The sequence below is a fragment of the Protomyctophum parallelum genome (genome assembly GCF_964188405.1).
Source record: "Protomyctophum parallelum genome assembly, chromosome: 3".
NCBI lineage: Eukaryota > Metazoa > Chordata > Actinopteri > Myctophiformes > Myctophidae > Protomyctophum > Protomyctophum parallelum.
The window spans coordinates 7,955,903-7,975,479 of record NC_139698.1 but is presented as its reverse complement, the minus strand read 5'-3'; the positions used below and the strand labels follow the sequence as shown (position 1 = coordinate 7,975,479).

The following is a 19,577-nucleotide window of genomic DNA, read 5'->3' as shown; positions in this document are numbered from 1 at the left end:
CACGCTGTGTGCCAGCCCCATGGACATGATATCCAGTAAAGATGTGTTCAGTGAGGGCATCACGCTGTGTGCCAGCCCTATGGACATGATATCCAGTAAAGATGTGTTCAGTGAGGGCATCACGCTGTGTGCCAGCCCTATGGACATGATATCCAGTAAAGATGTGTTCAGTGAGGGCACCACGCTGTGTGCCAGCCCTATGGACATGATATCCAGTGAAGTAGCCTTGCTGGGCCTCATGGCTCAGCATAGGGCAGGAGCCTATCTCCTGTTTCTGTAGCGTGAGGCAGCTTGATGTACACGTATACCCCCTGGACATGACGCAAGTATGTCACAGGGTCTTTACCCCCAATCCAACCCTTGGACCCATCTTTAGAGTCTTTGGTATGACCCGGCCGGGGATCGAACCCCGACCTCCCAGTATCAGGGCGGCCACTCTAACCACAAGGCCACTGAGCTGGTGGCCACTGATATCCAAGTGCATATTAATCATTTTCATGTTGAAAAATGTATTACTTAAAATAGTGGAAATACCCGTCTCCAAGCTCAACATGTGAGCTTGGAGTTCGGCTATTTCCACGATTTTCAAAGTATACAATTATGAAATATGTCAGTCATGTCTTTGTATATTTTTATTTATCATATCTGTATCTGGATTCATTTCAAATCCCTGAAAGCCAAACAGAAACGTCTTTTTTTTTTTATCCCCCAGGGGAGGTTTGTTCCGAACTATTTCTCGATTTTAGGAATGGCCTGCTTCACAAACACATAGACAGAAGTGCCCAGTACAACCCAGTGCTCCATGAGGGGGTTCCAGGTGGTCCCCAGTACAACCCAGTGGTCCTTGAGGGGGTTCCAGGTGGTCCCCAGTACAACCCAGTGGTCCTTGAGGGGGTTCCAGGTGGTCCCCAGTAAAACCCAGTGGTCTGGGGACCACCAGTGGTCCTTGAGGGGGTTCCAGGTGGGCCCCAGTACAACCCAGTGGTCCGGGGACCACCAGTGGTCCTTGAGGGGGTTCCAGGTGGGCCCCAGTACAACCCAGTGGTCTGGGGACCACCAGTGGTCCTTGAGGGGGTTCCAGGTGGGCCCCAGTACAACCCAGTGGTCCTTGAGGGGGTTCCAGGTGGGCCCCAGTACAACCCAGTGGTCCGGGGACCACCAGTGGTCCTTGAGGGGGTTCCAGGTGGGCCCCAGTACAACCCAGTGGTCCTTGAGGGGGTTCCAGTTGGTCCCCAGTAAAACCCAGTGGTCTGGGGACCACCAGTGGTCCTTGAGGGGGTTCCAGGTGGGCCCCAGTACAACCCAGTGGTCCGGGGACCACCAGTGGTCCTTGAGGGGGTTCCAGGTGGGCCCCAGTACAACCCAGTGGTCTGGGGACCACCAGTGGTCCTTGAGGGGGTTCCAGGTGGGCCCCAGTACAACCCAGTGGTCTGGGGACCACCAGTGGTCCTTGAGGTGGTTCCAGGTGGTCCCCAGTACAACCCAGTGGTCCGGGGACCACCAGTGGTCCTTGAGGGGGTTCCAGGTGGGCCCCAGTACAACCCAGTGGTCCGGGGACCACCAGTGGTCCTTGAGGGGGTTCCAGGTGGTCCCCAGTACAACCCAGTGGTCCGGGGACCACCAGTGGTCCTTGAGGGGGTTCCAGGTGGGCCCCAGTACAACCCAGTGGTCCGGGGACCACCAGTGGTCCTTGAGGGGGTTCCAGGTGGGCCCCAGTACAACCCAGTGGTCCGGGGACCACCAGTGGTCCTTGAGGGGGTTCCAGTTGGTCCCCAGCTAAACAATGCAGAGTTGGTATCTGCATTACTTAACAGCTTAAGAGCTCAAGACGACTTGAGCTCACACGTCATGAGGGCCCAGGACATTTTTTTTAAACACATACAACCGGATCGCTAAAATATATTTTTTGACAGGGCCGTTTGCTAAGCAATGCGGCAAATAGGTTTTCAATGTAATGAGTCCCGGGATTCAGGGATGGTCTTTCAGATGAGTCCCAGGGACATTTTATGAGTCACACTTCAACGACGTTAGCAGTCATATTTTGCGATCTTTTCAAATTGCAGCATTTAACTCCCATTTCATAATGTGCTTATATTCATGTAGAAAACAGAAGAAGAAATGATTATTATAACTAAAGCTATCAAAATAAACTAGAATAAAAAAACAGTACAGTAGTACAGTAGTGCATCCCGTGGATGCAGAGGTCGTTGATTTATTGAATCCCTCAATAAACTGCGTTTTGGGATGCAAAATGCACCCTACTGTATGTTAACCCATTTAGGCCCGACGTCGAAAAAAAAAAAAGATCTTAACTTTTTAATTTTCTGAAAAACCTCATGTTTCTATAGCCGTGGTTCTCAAACTGTCTCATGTCAAGGACCCCCAAAAATATATGTAATTGGCCGTCGACTCCCATCGGAAATTATGTTGTTCCAGGGACCCCCCAGAAGCAAAGATTTGAGTTAAAAACGTTGTCACTGAAAGAATATATTGAAAGCTTTGCAGACTATGAGCTTGTAGATCTGCTATTTTTCAATAGCTAGATTATAACATGTTTAACCCATTCTGGTGTTAGCATCACGTTGTGCTTCAGCTATTGAAAAATAGCAGATCTACAAGCTCATAGCGCGCCACCAAGTGGCGCGCTAAGAGCTTGTAGGTCTGCTATTTTTGAAAAATCGAAGAATGACTGACATTTTTTTTAATCTGATCTCAGGTCAGAATGGGTTAATCAGACCAGTGTGTGTCCAGTGGAAACCTCGTATGAATCTGATCTCAGGTCAGAATGGGTTAAAACACCAAAAGGGGTTCCTGCCCAGAATGGCTTAACCTCTGAATGCGTTGTGCAGCGCTGAGCGCTCAGCGCCATGTTTCACTCAGCATGCGCTGCAGCCGTTCACCACCTTGTTTACGGCCCAACAAAACTGTCTATTCTCGTTAAATCTACGTCTCTCTCTCCATGGTTTTGATCAGAACGTGATGTTCCGTCTTAACCAAAAGCATCTCGTTTTGGAGAATAAACGCTTTTTAGAGAGAACTCAGATGTGACAGCAACACAGTGCTGGAGTTATAAAGGAGTAAAGTCTGCCTCTATAGCTGGGCACTCCAGTGACTTGATTTTTGAAACATTCCGGCACACTGGAAGCGTTAATACGTCTACAGAAGAATTGTTATTTTGATCAACATTTGCCCGTTATCTCTCCTATGGAGGGGGGTCTGAGAGGCTAAATCTGGTCAGATGGAGGTCCGTCCGTGGCTCAAATAACCCATTCTGACCTGAGATCAGATTCTATAAACGTCTTCTAAATCCTGACAGTTTTCTGAAAAAGCTATGTTTCTATGTCAGTTCTTCGATTTTTCAAAAATAGCAGACCTACAAGCTCATATCGCGCCACTCGGTGGCGCGATATGAGCTTGTAGATCTGCTATTTTTCAATAGCTAAAGCATAACATGATGCTAACACCAAAATGGGTGCCCGTTCAGAATGGGATAAATCATGGACCTGGATGTGAAAAAGGGTTGGGCCACTGTTATATAATGTTGGCCAATGACCAGCTGTGTTTGGGGGCGTGTGGTTCAAGATTTATATTGTCCTCTGTAACTTTGATGCCACGGCTGCTCTAATGTGTGCCGATGATCACAGCGCCCGTCTGCGAGGAGGCCAAAAGTTCATTTTCCCCTAAACCAATCAACTGTCAACGTCACAACCTCAGGGTGCCGTTTGCCTTTTGAGGCTCCGCCCCCCACACTGACCTTTGGCCCGTAGAAGGCTCCGTCTCCTGGATTCACCTCCCAGTGTTCACCAAACGCCTCCAGACTGCTCTGTAACTGCTGCTCAGGGGGGAGAGAGAGAGAGAGACAGAGAGAGACAGAGACAGAGAGAGAGAGAGAGAGAGAGAGAGAGAGAGACAGAGACAGAGACAGAGACAGAGACAGAGAGAGAGACAGAGACAGAGACAGAGAGAGAGAGAGAGAGACAGAGACAGAGACAGAGACAGAGACAGAGACAGAGACAGAGACAGAGACAGAGACAGAGACAGAGACAGAGACAGAGACAGAGACAGAGAGAGAGAGAGAGAGAGAGAGAGAGAGAGAGAGAGAGAGAGAGAGAGAGAGACATTTTTATTTATTTATACGTTTATTTAACAGGGACAATACAAAAAACAATGTATCAAGTTGTAAAAACATGAAACCGTTGCAATGTATATGGGTTTGTAGCCAAGGCTAATTTGCAACGCCAGTCCCTGGTTAGGCCTTTCTAAAGTTCTATACCTCCACCTAAAACAATCCTTTACATACAAATACATCCAATACACAGAGACAGACAAAGAGAGAGACAGACATAGAGACAGACAGAGAGAGAGACAGAGAGAGAGAGCGACAGAGAGATAGAGATAGTCAGTCAGACAGACAGACAGACAGACAGACAGAGAGACAGAGAAAGACAGAGAGAGAGAGAGAGACACAGACAGACAGACAGACAGACAGACAGACAGACAGACAGACAGAGAGACAGAGAAAGACAGAGAGAGAGAGAGACACAGACAGACAGACATACAAAGACAGAGAGACAGACAGACAGACAAAGAGAGAGAGAGAGAGAGAGAGACAAAGAGAGACAGAGAGAGAGAGAGAGAAGAATGAATCATTCATTCTGACACCACCACCTTCACACTGACCCCAATTCAATCAATCCCAGCTGGCCTGAGGGCACTCTAAAATACCTATATGTGCATTCAATCATGTGTGAGTGTGTGTGTTCCTTTAACGCTTCATGACTATATTGCGCAACACATTTTGCTATTGTGCTTCATGTCATGACCAGGAGCATTAATTAATGCACTGTGTAAAAGTGTGTGTGTGTGTGTGTGTGTGCACGCGTGTGTGTGTGAGCGTGAGTTTACACACAGGGATTGAAGCAAAAACAAAGCTCACGGCTGGAAGGTTTTGTTAGGCCGCGTCCCAACCTGTGATTTGTCAAACGGTGTGCGAGGAGGAGGAGAAGGAGCCCCCCCCTCCTCCCCCCACACTGGCGCTCTGTTTCCTAAAACCTCTATGACCTTAAAAAGGTCCTCACTGCCATGGACCACATTCACCACTTTCTGCTTCTAGATGGCGCTCTTGGCTAACCTAATGATTCACTGTTCAATCATTGTTTTTTCTCATGCCAATGAAGCTCCCTTGGATTGGGCCAGTCGTCACAGTGACGCGTGCCTTCCAGTGCACTTCCTGCTTCACTTCCGCCCACGATGGAGACACATCGCTCAATCAGAGTGTAGAGTAGCGACACGCTTTGATATCGCCGCAGAGCGGGTGGCCCTATGGGCTATAGTTCCAAACATTACTCCTATAGCTGGAACTATCCCATTGAGATAGAATGAGCACTTCCGCATTCCATTGTTACAACGGGAGTCAGCGCTAGTGTCGCTGAATCTCTTACTAGATTACTCGGGCTCCAAATGAACTGCAGCGGACAATGAGGCATCATTTCTTTTCACATCTATGATAAAACTCGCCTCCCATCCACTTCCATGTTAGATCCGTGGGCTAATTAGTGTCAATGTGGGGGTCCTTGGCATGAGAAGGTTGGTGAACCACTGGTGTAGGCGGTGCGTAGTTACCTGTTCGGCGGTGTTCCACAGCTCCTCCTCTCCCAGGCAGGGTGAGGGGCGGGTGGACAGCAGACAGTGGAAGGAGAACCCAAAGGTCTGATAGACGCTCCGCACAAAGTCCAGACAGCCGGACATCTCCTCTGCTAGCTGAGTGTGCACACAGAAAACTTATGCTTAGTCTACCGACCCCCATTTAATGGCATTTCTATCTCTGGAACCCCCAATTAATATTGTAAAATCAATGTTATTTTAACTCGGAGTAGTGTACAAACTATCCTTTAGCTGGGGACCCCCTGGGACTCCCTGGGGTACCCCTGGGGGTCCCCGGACCCCACTTTTACGGGAACCACTGCTATATAGCTTTTGGAGATTGTGGAATAGTTGTCTGGCTACGCGAAGACTACAGAATGACCAAATATAAAACTTATAAAAGGCAAAAGCTAATTTTTTAATTGGCCAGTATGCCTTACAACATCAAAGCAGGAGCAATTACTGCTAAGTGTGCTGTCCATGGCAATCCTTTTAAAACTCATTAGAGGGATCACAAAATAGAGTCTGGTCTGCACACCTATTTTTGACAACTTTTCACATGCGTATTCAAAATTAGAGGAACAACAACATATTTTCAGATGGGGGTCAGCGGCCAATTACATGTATTTTTGGAGGTCCTTGACATGGCATATTTTGAGAACCACTGACATAGAAACATGGGTTTTCAGAAAACTGTCAGGATTTAGAAGACATTGTAGAATGGATGGGTAGGTGGTCTGTGGTGCATTGTATTGTATTCCTTTATGCACACATGTTGAGAATGTACTGCACTGATATTCACATCTCCATAATATGGTGTTTGCTCCTTAAACAAACGACCTTTGAACCTGTTTGCATCCATTCCTTTCCTTTCCTTCCTCAAGAAACATACAGTATTTCACTCTCTCTGATTGAGTGCCCCCTACTGGACACAAGAATAATAACACTGTGGATGGACCAGACAGGGTGAAATTATACATTTGAAAACTTTTAAATGAGACATTCCAAAGACGTCCCCAGACGTCTTGGGCACCACAGGGATTATAAAGACGTCTGGGGCATACGATGTGTTAAGTGAACAAACGGAGTAAGTTTTTCCACCACAGCCTAACAGGCACCCACAAAGGTTAAACGCATCAAGGCCTCATGTGACTCAGGCTAACAGGACGACACAGGACAACCATTATAGTGCCGCCACGGGGACTTCCCACACCGCTGTGCCCTGGCTGACACAAGGCCAGGTGTGACAACCACACATTATGGTCGCTATACACAACTACACACCATGTTATGAATCGCACTTTAACCCATTTAGGCCCGACGTCGAACATTTAACAAAAGTCTTCTAAATGATGATTTTCTGAAAAACCTCATGTTTCTGTATCAGTGATGGTGCGCAATATTTAAATGTAAAAAGACCCCAAACATGATATGTACTGGCCACCGACCACCGTTTGAAAATATGAAAATAACTCTGTCATTTAGCAGGGACTACCTGGAACCCCCCCCAAGGACCACTGGTTGAGAACCACTGCTCGAAATGAGTATGAGGAGAAGTTGTTGTAGCAGCAACAACATTGTGTGTGTGTGTGTGTGTGTGTGTGTGTGTGTGTGTGTGTGTGTGCATGCGTGCGTGTGTATTTACGTCTCACGTGTGTGTAACAAAGGTTAATGTTATAAACGGTAGCTTCCTTCCTTCCTAAATTATTTTATATTACCAACCAACTTTATTTATATCCAGGTGAGGCTTTTGTTGTGGCCACAGTAATTCTCCCTTTTCTAAAGACAGAAACAGTGTTGTCGAGCCTCTACTACGGCAACGGTGCCCAACCTGTGGGCCGGGACCGCTGCAGGGCAGCGGGGCCCAACCTGTGGGCCGGGGACCTCTGGCAGGGCCTCTACTACGGCAGCGGGGCCCAACCTGTGGGCCGGGGACCTCTGGCAGGGCCTCTACTACGGCAGCGGGGCCCAACCTGTGGGCCGGGGCCGCTGGCAGGGCCTCTACTACGGCAGCGGGGCCCAACCTGTGGCCGGGGACCGCTGGCACTGGTACTCGCATTTGCTACTGAAAATAGCACAGTGCATGAGTGCAAGTTGCGATTGTGAAATGCAGTTTTTTTAGCACCCTTTGCGACAACAGACCTGTCATGATAAAGACAAGGCTCCGATATAAGAAAGTGCACATTCTATGAGTCGCAGCTCTATACCATAACTTATATTTCTGTAGTACGGCGGTGTCATCCGCCAAAAAAAAGAAGAGCCGATCTACAAGCTAACGTGTCGAGGCTTGCGTCGGTAGCATGACATTTTAACTTGCCCATTGGTGCGCCTTGAGCACAAAAGGTTCCACAACCACTGTACTAGAGACCAGTACGCACATAAACATTTGGCCGTTCGATAGGTCGGGGTCCCGTAGATAAAACCCTTTTATCAGCTGGGGAGGCCTTCATTCACTACATTACACAGGGTGGGTCACCAGGGTGAGCGTGCGGTACCTGCTCTGGCGTGCAGAAGATGTGCGCGTCGTCCTGGCAGAACCGGCGGACCCGCGTGAGGCCGGTCAGCGCTCCGGAGTGCTCGTTCCTGTGGAGAACGCCGAAGTCTGCCCAGCGGAGAGGAAGCTCCCTCCACGACCTCACGCTCTGCTCGAACATGACACTGCACACACACACGCGCACACACACACAAATTACTAGCAACAACTTATTTGAAGGTAGGTAATGTTTTTACATGCCTTTGTGTGTGTGTCTGTGCGCGCGTGTCCCGAGTTGTTCCGAGATGTTACCCAAGCGACACACAAGTGTGTGTGTGCGTGTGTGAGAGTACCAGTGAGCAGGACAGTTCATAGGCTTCAGAGAATATGTGTGTGTGTGTGTGTGTGTGTGTGTGTGTGTGTGTGTGTGTGTGTGTATGTGTGTGTGTGTGTGTGTGTGTGTGTACCAGGTGCGTACCAGTGAGCAGGACAGTTCATGGGGCTTCAGGGCGTATGTGTGTGTGTGTGTGTGTGTGTGTACCAGGTGCATACCAGTGAGCAGGACAGTTCATGGGGCTTCAGGGCGTATGTGTGTGTGTGTGTGTGTGTGTGTGTTTGTGTGTGTGTGTGTGTGTGTGTGTGTGTGTGTGTGTGTGTGTGTGTGTGTGTGTGTGTGTACCAGGTGCGTACCAGTGAGCAGGACAGTTCATGGGCTTCAGGGCGTGTGTGTGTGTGTGTGTGTGTATGTGTGTGTGTGTGTATGTGTGTGTGTGTGTGTGTGTGTACCAGGTGCGTACCAGTGAGCAGGGCAGTTCATGGGCTTCAGGGCGTACGTCTGGGAGTCCTGCCCCCCCACAGTGAACATGTGGTCACAGTAATGCTCCCAGTGACCTGAACGCTCCCACAGCGTCTTGTTGTACAGGGTGGGGGTCACGACCTCCTGGAAGCCCCGCCTCTTATACTCGCTCTGGAAGAGAAGAGAAGAGAGAGAGAGAGAGAGAGAGAGAGAGAGAGAGAGAGAGACAGACTGATTGATTACATGCATTTGACACATTATTAGACTATTGGATGATATGAAGTCAGTTGCATTAAACCATCGTCAGGAAAAAAAGAGTAGCCTCGGAATCCCAGATGTTTTTATTTCCAGGGAGAGAAAGAAAGAGTCTGGGTCCGAGTCCACTTCAATTCGGCATAGAGTAGTGCAAACGTCCATCACTCTGATTTATGATCGTCTGCACCTTTGTTAAATTGACGTACACACACACACACACACACACGTACACACACACACACTCCTCTCTGTCTCTCTCTGTCGCTCTAATTAATTCGTCTCATGTTGCGCAGCTGTGTCTATAGATTCTCCCAGCGGATCCTGCCTATGGGAGCTGCCTATGCCAGAGAAAGCATAGGTGGACCCCCCAGGCTAGGGAAAATAGAGACTGATGAGAATACAATTTAAAGGGCGGCGGTGGCTCAGGGGTAGAGTGCCTGGATGGTAACCGTAAGGTTGCCAGTTCGAACCCGGGCTCCCCCAGAGTTACTGTCGAAGTGTCCTTGAGCAAGACACTGAACCCCTAATTGCTCCCGATGTGCTAGTTGGTGCCTTGCATGGTTTCCTCTGTCATCGGTGTATGAATGTGTGTGTGATAGGGCTGACCCAAAAAAATCGATTAATCGATGTTCAATCGATACGCACAGGAATCGATTTTTAAATTTTGAATCGAATAGTCATTAAAAAAAAAGCGGCCGCTTTTGGTCCGCGAGACGGCCCCATTTGGTCCGCGAGCCATGCTCGCGCCTCGCAGCACCGCAACGCCTCCTCCCCTCTCCCCGAACAACAAGGAAGTCAACACAGTCACACAGCAGCCTGCAGTCATGCCGCCACAAAAGAAATCTAAAGTGTGGTTGCATTTTAGAATATGCAAGGAGAACAAAGAACAAGTGGTGTACAGTGTCAACTATGTGACAAGAAATTGGCGTATCACATACGGGATGGCCGGGCGAAAAATCCGCGTCGGAATTTCACGCATGGGACAGGGGGAAAAGCCCTGACCTCCTGGGCTCCAGGCGCGCTAATTTGAGCCGCGGTCATCCACACTTTTCTACACCAAGAAAGAGCCTCGTCGGAAGGGTCTGAGAGCGGCGTAGACCGCGGCGCAAATTAGCACGCCTGGAGCTCCAGGACTGGTGCTTTTTTTGGTGTTTTCACATCTTTGTTTCAATCGGAAGAGAAGCTAAATCCCTACATTTTCTGGATATATATATTTTTTTTTGAGAGGTAATGCCTGCGTCAGGCAGTTGACTTGTTACGGTCGGCTGTTTTATTAAGCCTAATTATTTGTGCGTCACTGCTTTCATGAAGGCTGCAACAGTTGTTGCTTCAATGCTAATCGTTTTAAATAAATGAGACCAATCCAAGCCTTTCTCTCCGCTATTGTTTAAGGTGCGCGCCTCGCATCGCGCACCTCGCATCGCGCACCTCGCATCGCACCCCCCCCCCCCCCGTTGGGTTTCGAAGCGTCGAAGATCGAAACAAATTTTTATCGAAGCGTCGATCATCAAAAACGTAATCGAAGGTCAGCCCTAGTGTGTGAATGGGTGAATGTAATGCACAATCTCTGTAAAGCGCCTTGGATAAAGGCGCTATATAAATGCACCATTTACCATTTAAAGTCAATTTAAAAACACAAATAAGGTGGCACTGTTGAGCAGCCTAAAGAACCATCCACACAGAGCACTACGACTACAACAATGAAACTGTACCGTACAGTACAGTAGAGTACACAGCACCGTACAGTACAGTAGAGTACACAGCACCGTACAGTACAGTAACTATCACAAGAAAAGTATTGTCGGGACCGCTCAGTTCACACGGGTGTGCTTTAGGGCATTCACTTCTAGTCATTTTTACTAGTCGACTAGTTTACTAGTTGTCTACTATTATGTAATGTGTATGTATTTTAAAGCGCAAATAACATGCATTTTAAAACTGCTTTTAATATTTAATATCATATTGTCTGATATGCAGATTATTAAATATTTGAGTCTTTATAATACTGATGCTAGATAAACCCAGGCTTGTTTCCATTCCATGCCAGCTTGGAAAATCAACAATGGTGGACATTGTAAACAAAGTGGAAATGCAAATTTCCACTTTGAAGACTGAAGAAGAGGAGGAATTATATAAGTAGGGTGACATTGATGACATCACGATGAGGCCAAAATCAGTTGAGCTGTTCCTGAGAGCAATTTCCATTAAAACACCCATATGATATGAAAGCCTGACTGTTCAAAATTGGTTATTTGTGGGGATTGGAAACACATATGGGAGCCCCAAAAACACAAAAGAAATTGAAAAAGTTGAATTTTATGTTATACAAAAACTGTGTACATTGGTGACTATAACTATGATCTACCTGATTTTGAGGCCTACAAAATCGGGGGGGGGGGGGGGGGAAATAAAAAAATAAACTTTTTTTTCTCATCAACTACTCAACTAGTACCAACAAGGTCGACTAGTGGATTTTACTAGTTGACTAGTAAACACACACACACACACACACGCTCAGTCGACTAGTAAACTAGTCTAGTAAACTAGACTAGTAAACTAGTCGACTAGTTGCTTAATGCCCTAGTGTGCTTTTCTCTTTACCATAGTCATACAGTATACCACACACACACACACACACACACACACACACACACACACACACACACACACACACACACACACACACACACACACACACACACACACACACACACACACACACACACACACACGCGCGCGCGCACACGTGTGTGGGCTTAAGTGTTTGACTAAACATACACCAGCTGCCTCCATGTTTTATCCTTCCTAGAGGTCTGCAGAGATGTAGGATAAGAGATGGACAGATGATATAATGGAGGGGAGGAAAACAAACGCTGTAGGAAATTTAATGAAAGCTTAATATGTTCTGGTGTAGATGTAATCTGAGCATTACGTCATACTTTAGCTGTTGAAAAATAGCACCCCATCCACAAGCTTGTAGCGCGGCACCAGCTTGTAGATCTGCTAGATTTTTTTTTTAATCGTTAAAACGTGGCGCAAATCTTTGAATATTTCAGAGCGAACGTTTTTTTAACAAATATCTTTGCTTCTGGGAAGTGCCTGGCTATTTTCAGATGGGGGGGGGGGTCGGCGGCTAAATACAGATAATTCTGGGGGTCCTTGACAGGCTGAGAACCACCGACATTAGAAACATATGGTTTTCATCATCAGATCATTCGACTCCCAGTGCAGAGGCACAAGATCCCATGCGGTCGCAAAAAGTGCCTCCTATCCACTTCCATGCAAAGAGATTTCTTTCCTCAGTCCACTTTTGCTGCGACGGCCATTTTGTTTTCTTTGGACAAGTCATGTCCGAAATTGGGCTGCTAATATGGCTCATGTGATTTAACCCATTCTGAACGGGTACCCATTTTGGTGTCGGCATCATGTTATGCTTTAGCTATTTAAAAATAGCAGATCTACAAGCTCATATCGCGCCACCGAGTGGCGCGATACGAGCTTGTAGGTCTGCTATTTTTGAAAAAAATCGAAGAACGACTGACATTTTTAGAATCTGATCTCAGGTCAGAATGGGTTATAATCAGACCAGTGTGTGTCCAGTGGAAACCTCGTATGAATCTGATCTCAGGTCAGAATGTGATTAAAAGTGTACCACTATATACAAAAACAAAACAAACGTGTGAAGTGAGGCGCACATTTTTTATCATGATGATGACCACTTGTCATTTGACCACACCCACCCACATGACATCACTGGTGACCAAGCTGGGCATTGGATGGATGGAGGGGCCCCTCAAATACTACTATGAGTTGTGAACTTGTAGATCGGCTATTGTTGTTGCCGTCTTTGAAAATGTCTGCCTAAAATGAAATGCCCAAAATCGGATGCTATGGTGAGAGAGAGACATATATATATATAGAGAGAGAGAGAGACATAGAGAGAGAGAGAGAGAGAGAGAGAGAGAGAGAGAGAGAGAGAGAGAGAGAGAGAGAGAGAGAGAGAGACAGACAGAGAGAGACATATATATAGAGAGAGAGAGAGAGAGAGAGAGAGAGAGAGAGAGAGAGAGAGACATAGAGAGACATAGAGAGAGAGAGAGAGATTAGATTTATTTATTAGATCTTCATTAGCCTTAAGCCTTCTGTGAGTCACAGCAGCTACGTATGTCTGACACTCAGACACAGAGGGCTGTGTCTGAGAGGGCTCTCTCTTACTTGTCAAATGTCATGGCAATAAAGCTTGTTGAATTGAATTAGAGAGATGAAGAGAGAGAGACACAGACAGACTGAACGACCATGTGTGTTCCTTGATGTATGTGTGTGTGTGTGTGTGTGTGTGTGTGTGTGTGTGTGTGTGTGTGTGTGTGTGTGTGTGTGTGTGTGTGTGTGTGCACCTTCATCATGTCCATCAGTGCGTTGTAAATGTGAGCTCCTTTGGGCAGGAAGAAGCAGCTTCCAGGACTGACGTCGTTAAAGAAGAACAGCTCCTGGTCCTAAAAAAAACAGAACAAAAACAGTAAGCAATACCACACACACACACACACACACACGTTGGGGGGCATGTTGATGTTCTCATTGATAGCTGTGTAGATGTGTGAAAAATGAAATACAATAGAATAGAGAGTATGCACATGCATGATTTTCAGGACACGCCCCCCTCATCTAGACTGAGTGGCAAAACATTGAGCAGCACGGATGGAGTGTTGGAGTTTGGAAGCGCTCGTTGGAAATCACTCAACCGTCCTGCCGTACCACCTGTTTCTAAATGTCACATAATGATGGGGCAGCAAAATGTTGTGTTATTGAAAACAAGCACTTCCAAACTCTGACACTTAGAACAATAATCAAATGCAGGGCATTTCTTGACAGAAAGTAGCTCATAATGTTTCTATGGTGGATTTTTGAGTGGTGCAACCACTCCTACAACCAGCTTGCAATGTCCTCGTACCTGTTTGTGTGTGTGTCTGTGTGAGCACGAGTATGTGACTTAATAATAGCAGTAGGGGGCTCCAGAAACAGTGAGAGGGGTAGTGTCTCTAATGAGAGAGAGAGAGAGAGAGAGAGAGAGGGAGAGAGAGGGAGAAAGAGAGAGAGAGGGAGAGAGGGAGAGAGGGGGGGGGGGGGGGGAATTGCACCACTCAGTTCACACGTGTGTGATTTTTATTAAACAAAGACTTTGCAGATAGAAAGAGGATAATTCAAGCTTTTTGTACAGCTGTAATGTTGGTGAGTTTAACATTGCAACCAGACAGGACTTTTCTGTTTGGATGTATGGTGCTGTCAAGGCTTAGAAAGTAGTTTTTTCAGTGGGCGTTCCCGCATAACTTCCAGGTATGATGATGTCACACGCATACCCTCTTATTCCAAGATGTATTTATATTAGTGAGATGTTGTTGGTTAGAGATGGCACGTACTGTATGAAACCCATGCACAGAAAATAAGAGATGTACAATATCATGTTGCATAAACAAAAGTCTGTATTTTTGCGAGGGGGGCCAAGTGGGACGCATACGGTAAAAACAGAGAGATGTTATTGAAAGTTAAGCTTGTCTACCCCCTTAAAACAAACATCAAAGTACTTAGACTTGGCTGGCACGAATTACATCATAATTTGCCCCAACAAACATGAACCCATTTAGTCCTGAGGCCGCAACCACTTTAACCATTATTTTAAACTTTACCTGTTGAAAAATAGCAGATATACAAGCTCATAGTGCCGTGCTACGAGCTTGCAGAGCTGCTATTTTTTGGAAAAATCATGAAAATGTGTGTAAATCTTTGAATATATATTCTTTCACAGTGAATGCTTTTATTTGCTTCTAGGGGGGGGGGGGCTCCCTGGAAGAACATTTTGAGATGGAAGTACGCAGCCAAATTCAGATAATTCTGGGGGTTCTTGTCATGTTGAGAACCAGTGAAAACATGGGTGTTTTCAGAAAACTGTCATGATTTAGAAGACATTTTGTAGAATCAGTTCTAAGGTCTAAATGGATTAAAGGGGGGGGGGGGGGGTCTACTATGAGGTCATGATGATGTCATCACCGTGCCGATGCGTCTGTGGTCCCGCCTCCTCGCCTCCTCCTTCTGCTCCTCCCACTCCTTCCTCTCCCGCTCGCCCGGAAACGCCACGCCCAGCATGCGCATGACGCCCGGCGTCTGCGGCTGATTGGCCACGGTCACGGGAGACACCTGGACGGGAGAGAGTCGACGAGACGGTTATTATCTACCAATCAATCAGGCGCCATGAACAGTAGTACACTCGAGGATTGTGATTGGCTGATTAGGGCCTTGGTGCCTGGAAGTGTCAAACTCCACTGAGTCGGTGTGTCCAAAGCCTGTGTGCGCTTCTGTGAGTGTGCTTCGTGGGACGGGGGGGTCATTTCTTTATTTATCCCATTCTGACCTGAGATCAGATTCATACGAGGTTTCCACTGGACACACACTGGTCTGATCAACCCATTCTGACCTGAGATCAGATTAAAAAAATGTCAGTCGTTCTTCGATTTTTCAAAAAATAGCAGACCTACAAGCTCGTATCGCGCCACTCGGTGGCGCGATATGAGCTTGTAGATCTGCTATTTTTAAATAGCTAAAGCATAACATGATGCCGACACCAAAATGGGTGCCCGGTCAGAATGGGTTAAAATGAGTGTTTAGAGCGCTTAGGACATTGGTTCCCAAACCTTTTAATGTCTCAAGGACCCCCAAATTGACACTAATTTTCCCACGGACCCCCCATTTGAAAAGATATGCCAGGGAGCCCCATAAGAGAATATTTGTACGGCTTCTAGCAGTGATTCTCAACCCGTTTAATTTCAAGGACCCCCAGTTTGACATGCATTAGTCCACAGACCCCCATTGAATGGCATTTATTTATTATAATTTTTTAAGATATTCTTTTGCGTCTTACGCCTTTTATTGGTTTTTGAAGGGACAGACAGTAGGCTGACAGGAAACGGGAGAGAGATGGGGGAAGACATGCAGTAAAGGCCGTGTCGGGCTCGGGAGTCGAACCCGCGGCACACTGCGACTGGATTACCAGTCGGGTGCCCAGACGGTTACGCCACCGCCTGGGCCTGAATGGCATTTCTATCTCTGGGACCCCAATTTATATTGAAAAATCAATGTTAATTTAACTCTGAAAGTGTACAAATTGTTATTTGGTTCCATTTGTACACTCTCAGAGTTACAGACCCATAAGGGTCCATTTGGTTCCAAACTATCATTTAGCTGGGTACCGCCTGGAACTCCCTCAAGGACCCCTTAGGGACACTTTGGGAACCACTGGCTTAGGACGTAAATTGTTTACCAATTGATTCCTCCCCACACACACATCTCTGTATCTGCACTCTGCCACCAGCATCGGGACAAAAATGTTTCTACATTTCCTATAAAAAGGCACCTTATCAAAACACAGGTGGTTTTGACACAGAGACCAACCGCACACACACCTGTAACATCTTGAAGACCTTGATGAGGCCGGTGTGAGGAAGAAGAGGTCCATTACACACCCCTACACTGTCTCCACATCTAGAAAACACACACACACACACACACACACACACACACACACACACACACACACACACACTAAGCATGACATGGCTCAGAGACATGTGCACAATGTGTGTGCAAATCTCCAAGAAAATAAGAATTTTTTTGGGTGAACCACTAATAATATGAGATGTTTTTAACCTCTGCCACGGGATTCCTGTGTGTGTGTGTGTGTGTGTGTGTGTGTGTGTGTGTGTGTGTGTGTGTGTGTGTGTGTGTGCTTGCCTGTACACCGTCACATTGGGCCCAGTCCTCTGCTCTTCAATGAGCTGCAGTCTCAGATTGTTGCTCTAAAAACACATCACAGCATCACAGCCTGCCTGACACTCCATCAGTCAAACAGAAACCAACAGAACCACCAAGATCGTTCATCAGTTTAAATGCTCCCCTTCCAATTTCGTCCGCTCATATTTTTGGGGGGAGTTTCATCACTTCCAGTCTCGCTTGTTTAATCCTAATCCTACTCTACGCTGTGTGGGTTTCATACGGTGTTTAAAACCCAAAGGAGACATTTAGACTGTTTGCCCCAGGGACCCAAACTATAGTGAGAATAGCAGATCTACAAGCTCGTATTGTCGTAAAAATGACACTGCATCAGTCAAACAGAAACCAACAGAACCACCAAGATCGTTCATCAGTTTAAATGCTCCCCTTCCAATTTCGTCCGCTCATATTTTTGGGGGGAAGTTTCATCACTTCCAGTCTCGCTTGTTTAATCCTACTCTACGCTGTGTGGGTTTCATACGGTGTTTGAAACCCAAAGGAGACATTTAGACGTTTGCCCCAGGGACCCAAACTATAGTGAGAATAGCAGATCTACAAGCTCACAGCATGTCGCTTCGGGCTGCGTTGTGAGCTTGTAGATCGGCTTTTTTTTTATGTATTCATTGAAATTCTGCTGCGAGAGTGAGGTCTAGCCAACACCAACTCGGGATTCCTGGATCGCTGCCCTCCACAAATTCCTATCCAACATCAGGTTCTTGAACTCTGCAGTGTTGTCAGCCAAGATGTCGCGCCGCAGCATGTCTACATAGGTGGTACGCTTCTTTCCCCTCCTGGCTTTGCCCTGGGTTGGCTCCCATAGGGTCAATTTACTTGCCTCAAGTTCTGGGTCTAAATTATTACATTATCTTTTATTTTTATTATGTAGAGAAAAGGCCTTGTGCACACCTACAAGGACAGGTGCGTAGGAGCCGCCAACCAAATGCGAATCAAGAGAAGAAAAGAGTCCCTCACACTGTCTTCACTTATATAGCAGAAGTTTTAAGACAACGTTTCAGTCTAAACGACCTCCATCAGGCATGATACCTGATGGAGGTCGTTTAGACCCAAACGTTGTCTTCTGAATAAAACGGCTGCACTGTAAGTGAAGACAGTGTGCGGGAGCTTTTTATTCTCTTTATTTTAATCATGAAATTATTTTGAAAACATTTTTGAATTGTTTAAAATGTATGAAGAATCTGTGATTATTTTGTTGAAATTGAAGATTTTCATAAAAAAAACATATCACAGTGCTGCGACGAACTCCAAAACCGTTTTGTTGCGTCTCTCGACCCAATGGTGTGGTTCTGGGCTTTAGAATGGGTCCCGATGCACTGTGTGGGAAACAACTGTCCTACATTAGGACCGGGGACAGTGGTAAAGGAATGGAAGTGGATCTTCTCGTCGTGGTCACTAACCTGGAACAGTTGCTGGACGTCGTCCGTCTGGAGCTCCAGAGTGGAGAGGACAGGTCTGAGAGACGCAGCCTCCTTACATCTGTCCTCCAACTCCACCAGAGAGACAGAGCTGTGGACAGACATGTCATAATAATAATAATAATGAATTGCATTTTATAGCGCTTTTCTATGCACTACGTGCCTACTCAAAGCGCTTACAATGGTTAATTCATTCATACATTGGGAGGTGAAGCGGCGAACAGTCGACGCCAGCGTCCTCACTTCCCACACCAATGGTAGCGAGCTCACACCGACCGACACATTGGAGGCAATGTAGGGTTCAGAGTCTTGCCCAAGGACACTTCGACATGTGGACAGGAGGAGCTGGGATTCGAACCACCGACCCATGGATCATTGGACGACCTGCTCTACCTCCTGAGCCACAGCCGCCCTGTTAATACATCTGTCCTCCAACTCCACCAGAGAGACAGAGCTGTGTGGTTTATCACCTAACAGTGAAGTATGCTTCCATCTCTGACAAAATGACGTAAAGCATAAACAAGCCCTTGTGACTAAATAACTACATAGGATTAATTTGGATCACAGGTTGTTTTTCAGAATTTCCTGAAAAGCAACAGTTTTGGACATACAAGGTTTCCCTCTCGACAGTGACGATAATATAGAGATGTTATTGTTAACGTGGTGATTTGGGCTCCATTCCAGGCGCGGCTATAAAACAATGATTGAGAGTTGCGGTAATTTTGTTTTTACAACTCTGCATTTCCATGCTTAGAAACCACAACTGTTGAGTTCAACAGGAGGTTTGTTTACTGAAATCGCGTCATTATTTTGGATTTGATAGTGTAACATTTATTTTATTGATGCCTGCTGCAATTAAACTCCTTGCTAACCGTTTAAATGTCCGTTTAAAACGCTTTCAGAGAGCAGGGGGGTTCCATGAGGGGAACGCAGAGGAGGACTTACAACCTGGCGAGAGGCCAGTCGCAATTATTACATAATCGTCTTATAGCAATTCTTTTAGACAATCGCAATTATTTTTCATAATCGTTTTCCATGTTGAAAAGTCTTCTTACATTTTAAAAGCAGAAATAGCTGATCTACTTGAAGTTTAACATGTTTATACATTTCTTTCATTTAACGGTAGCTGCCCTGTGCAAATCTACCGTTACCGTTTGCC

At 46.4% G+C, this 19,577-nt stretch overlaps 1 protein-coding gene across 1 annotated transcript in view; it reads right to left on the bottom strand.

The window, feature by feature from the left end:
- Nucleotides 1-19,577, bottom strand: part of tars2 (threonyl-tRNA synthetase 2, mitochondrial) — a 61,790-nt gene that overhangs the window by 36,910 nt on the left and 5,303 nt on the right. The window contains exons 5-13 of the mRNA XM_083761125.1: nucleotides 18,401-18,509; nucleotides 16,947-17,011; nucleotides 16,619-16,697; nucleotides 15,210-15,356; nucleotides 13,562-13,660; nucleotides 8,914-9,083; nucleotides 8,139-8,301; nucleotides 5,623-5,760; nucleotides 3,755-3,832 (exon numbers count right to left, since the gene is read on the bottom strand). Coding sequence (XP_083617251.1) covers nucleotides 3,755-3,832; nucleotides 5,623-5,760; nucleotides 8,139-8,301; nucleotides 8,914-9,083; nucleotides 13,562-13,660; nucleotides 15,210-15,356; nucleotides 16,619-16,697; nucleotides 16,947-17,011; nucleotides 18,401-18,509 — 1,048 coding nt within the window. The remainder of the gene's footprint in view (nucleotides 1-3,754; nucleotides 3,833-5,622; nucleotides 5,761-8,138; nucleotides 8,302-8,913; nucleotides 9,084-13,561; nucleotides 13,661-15,209; nucleotides 15,357-16,618; nucleotides 16,698-16,946; nucleotides 17,012-18,400; nucleotides 18,510-19,577) is intronic.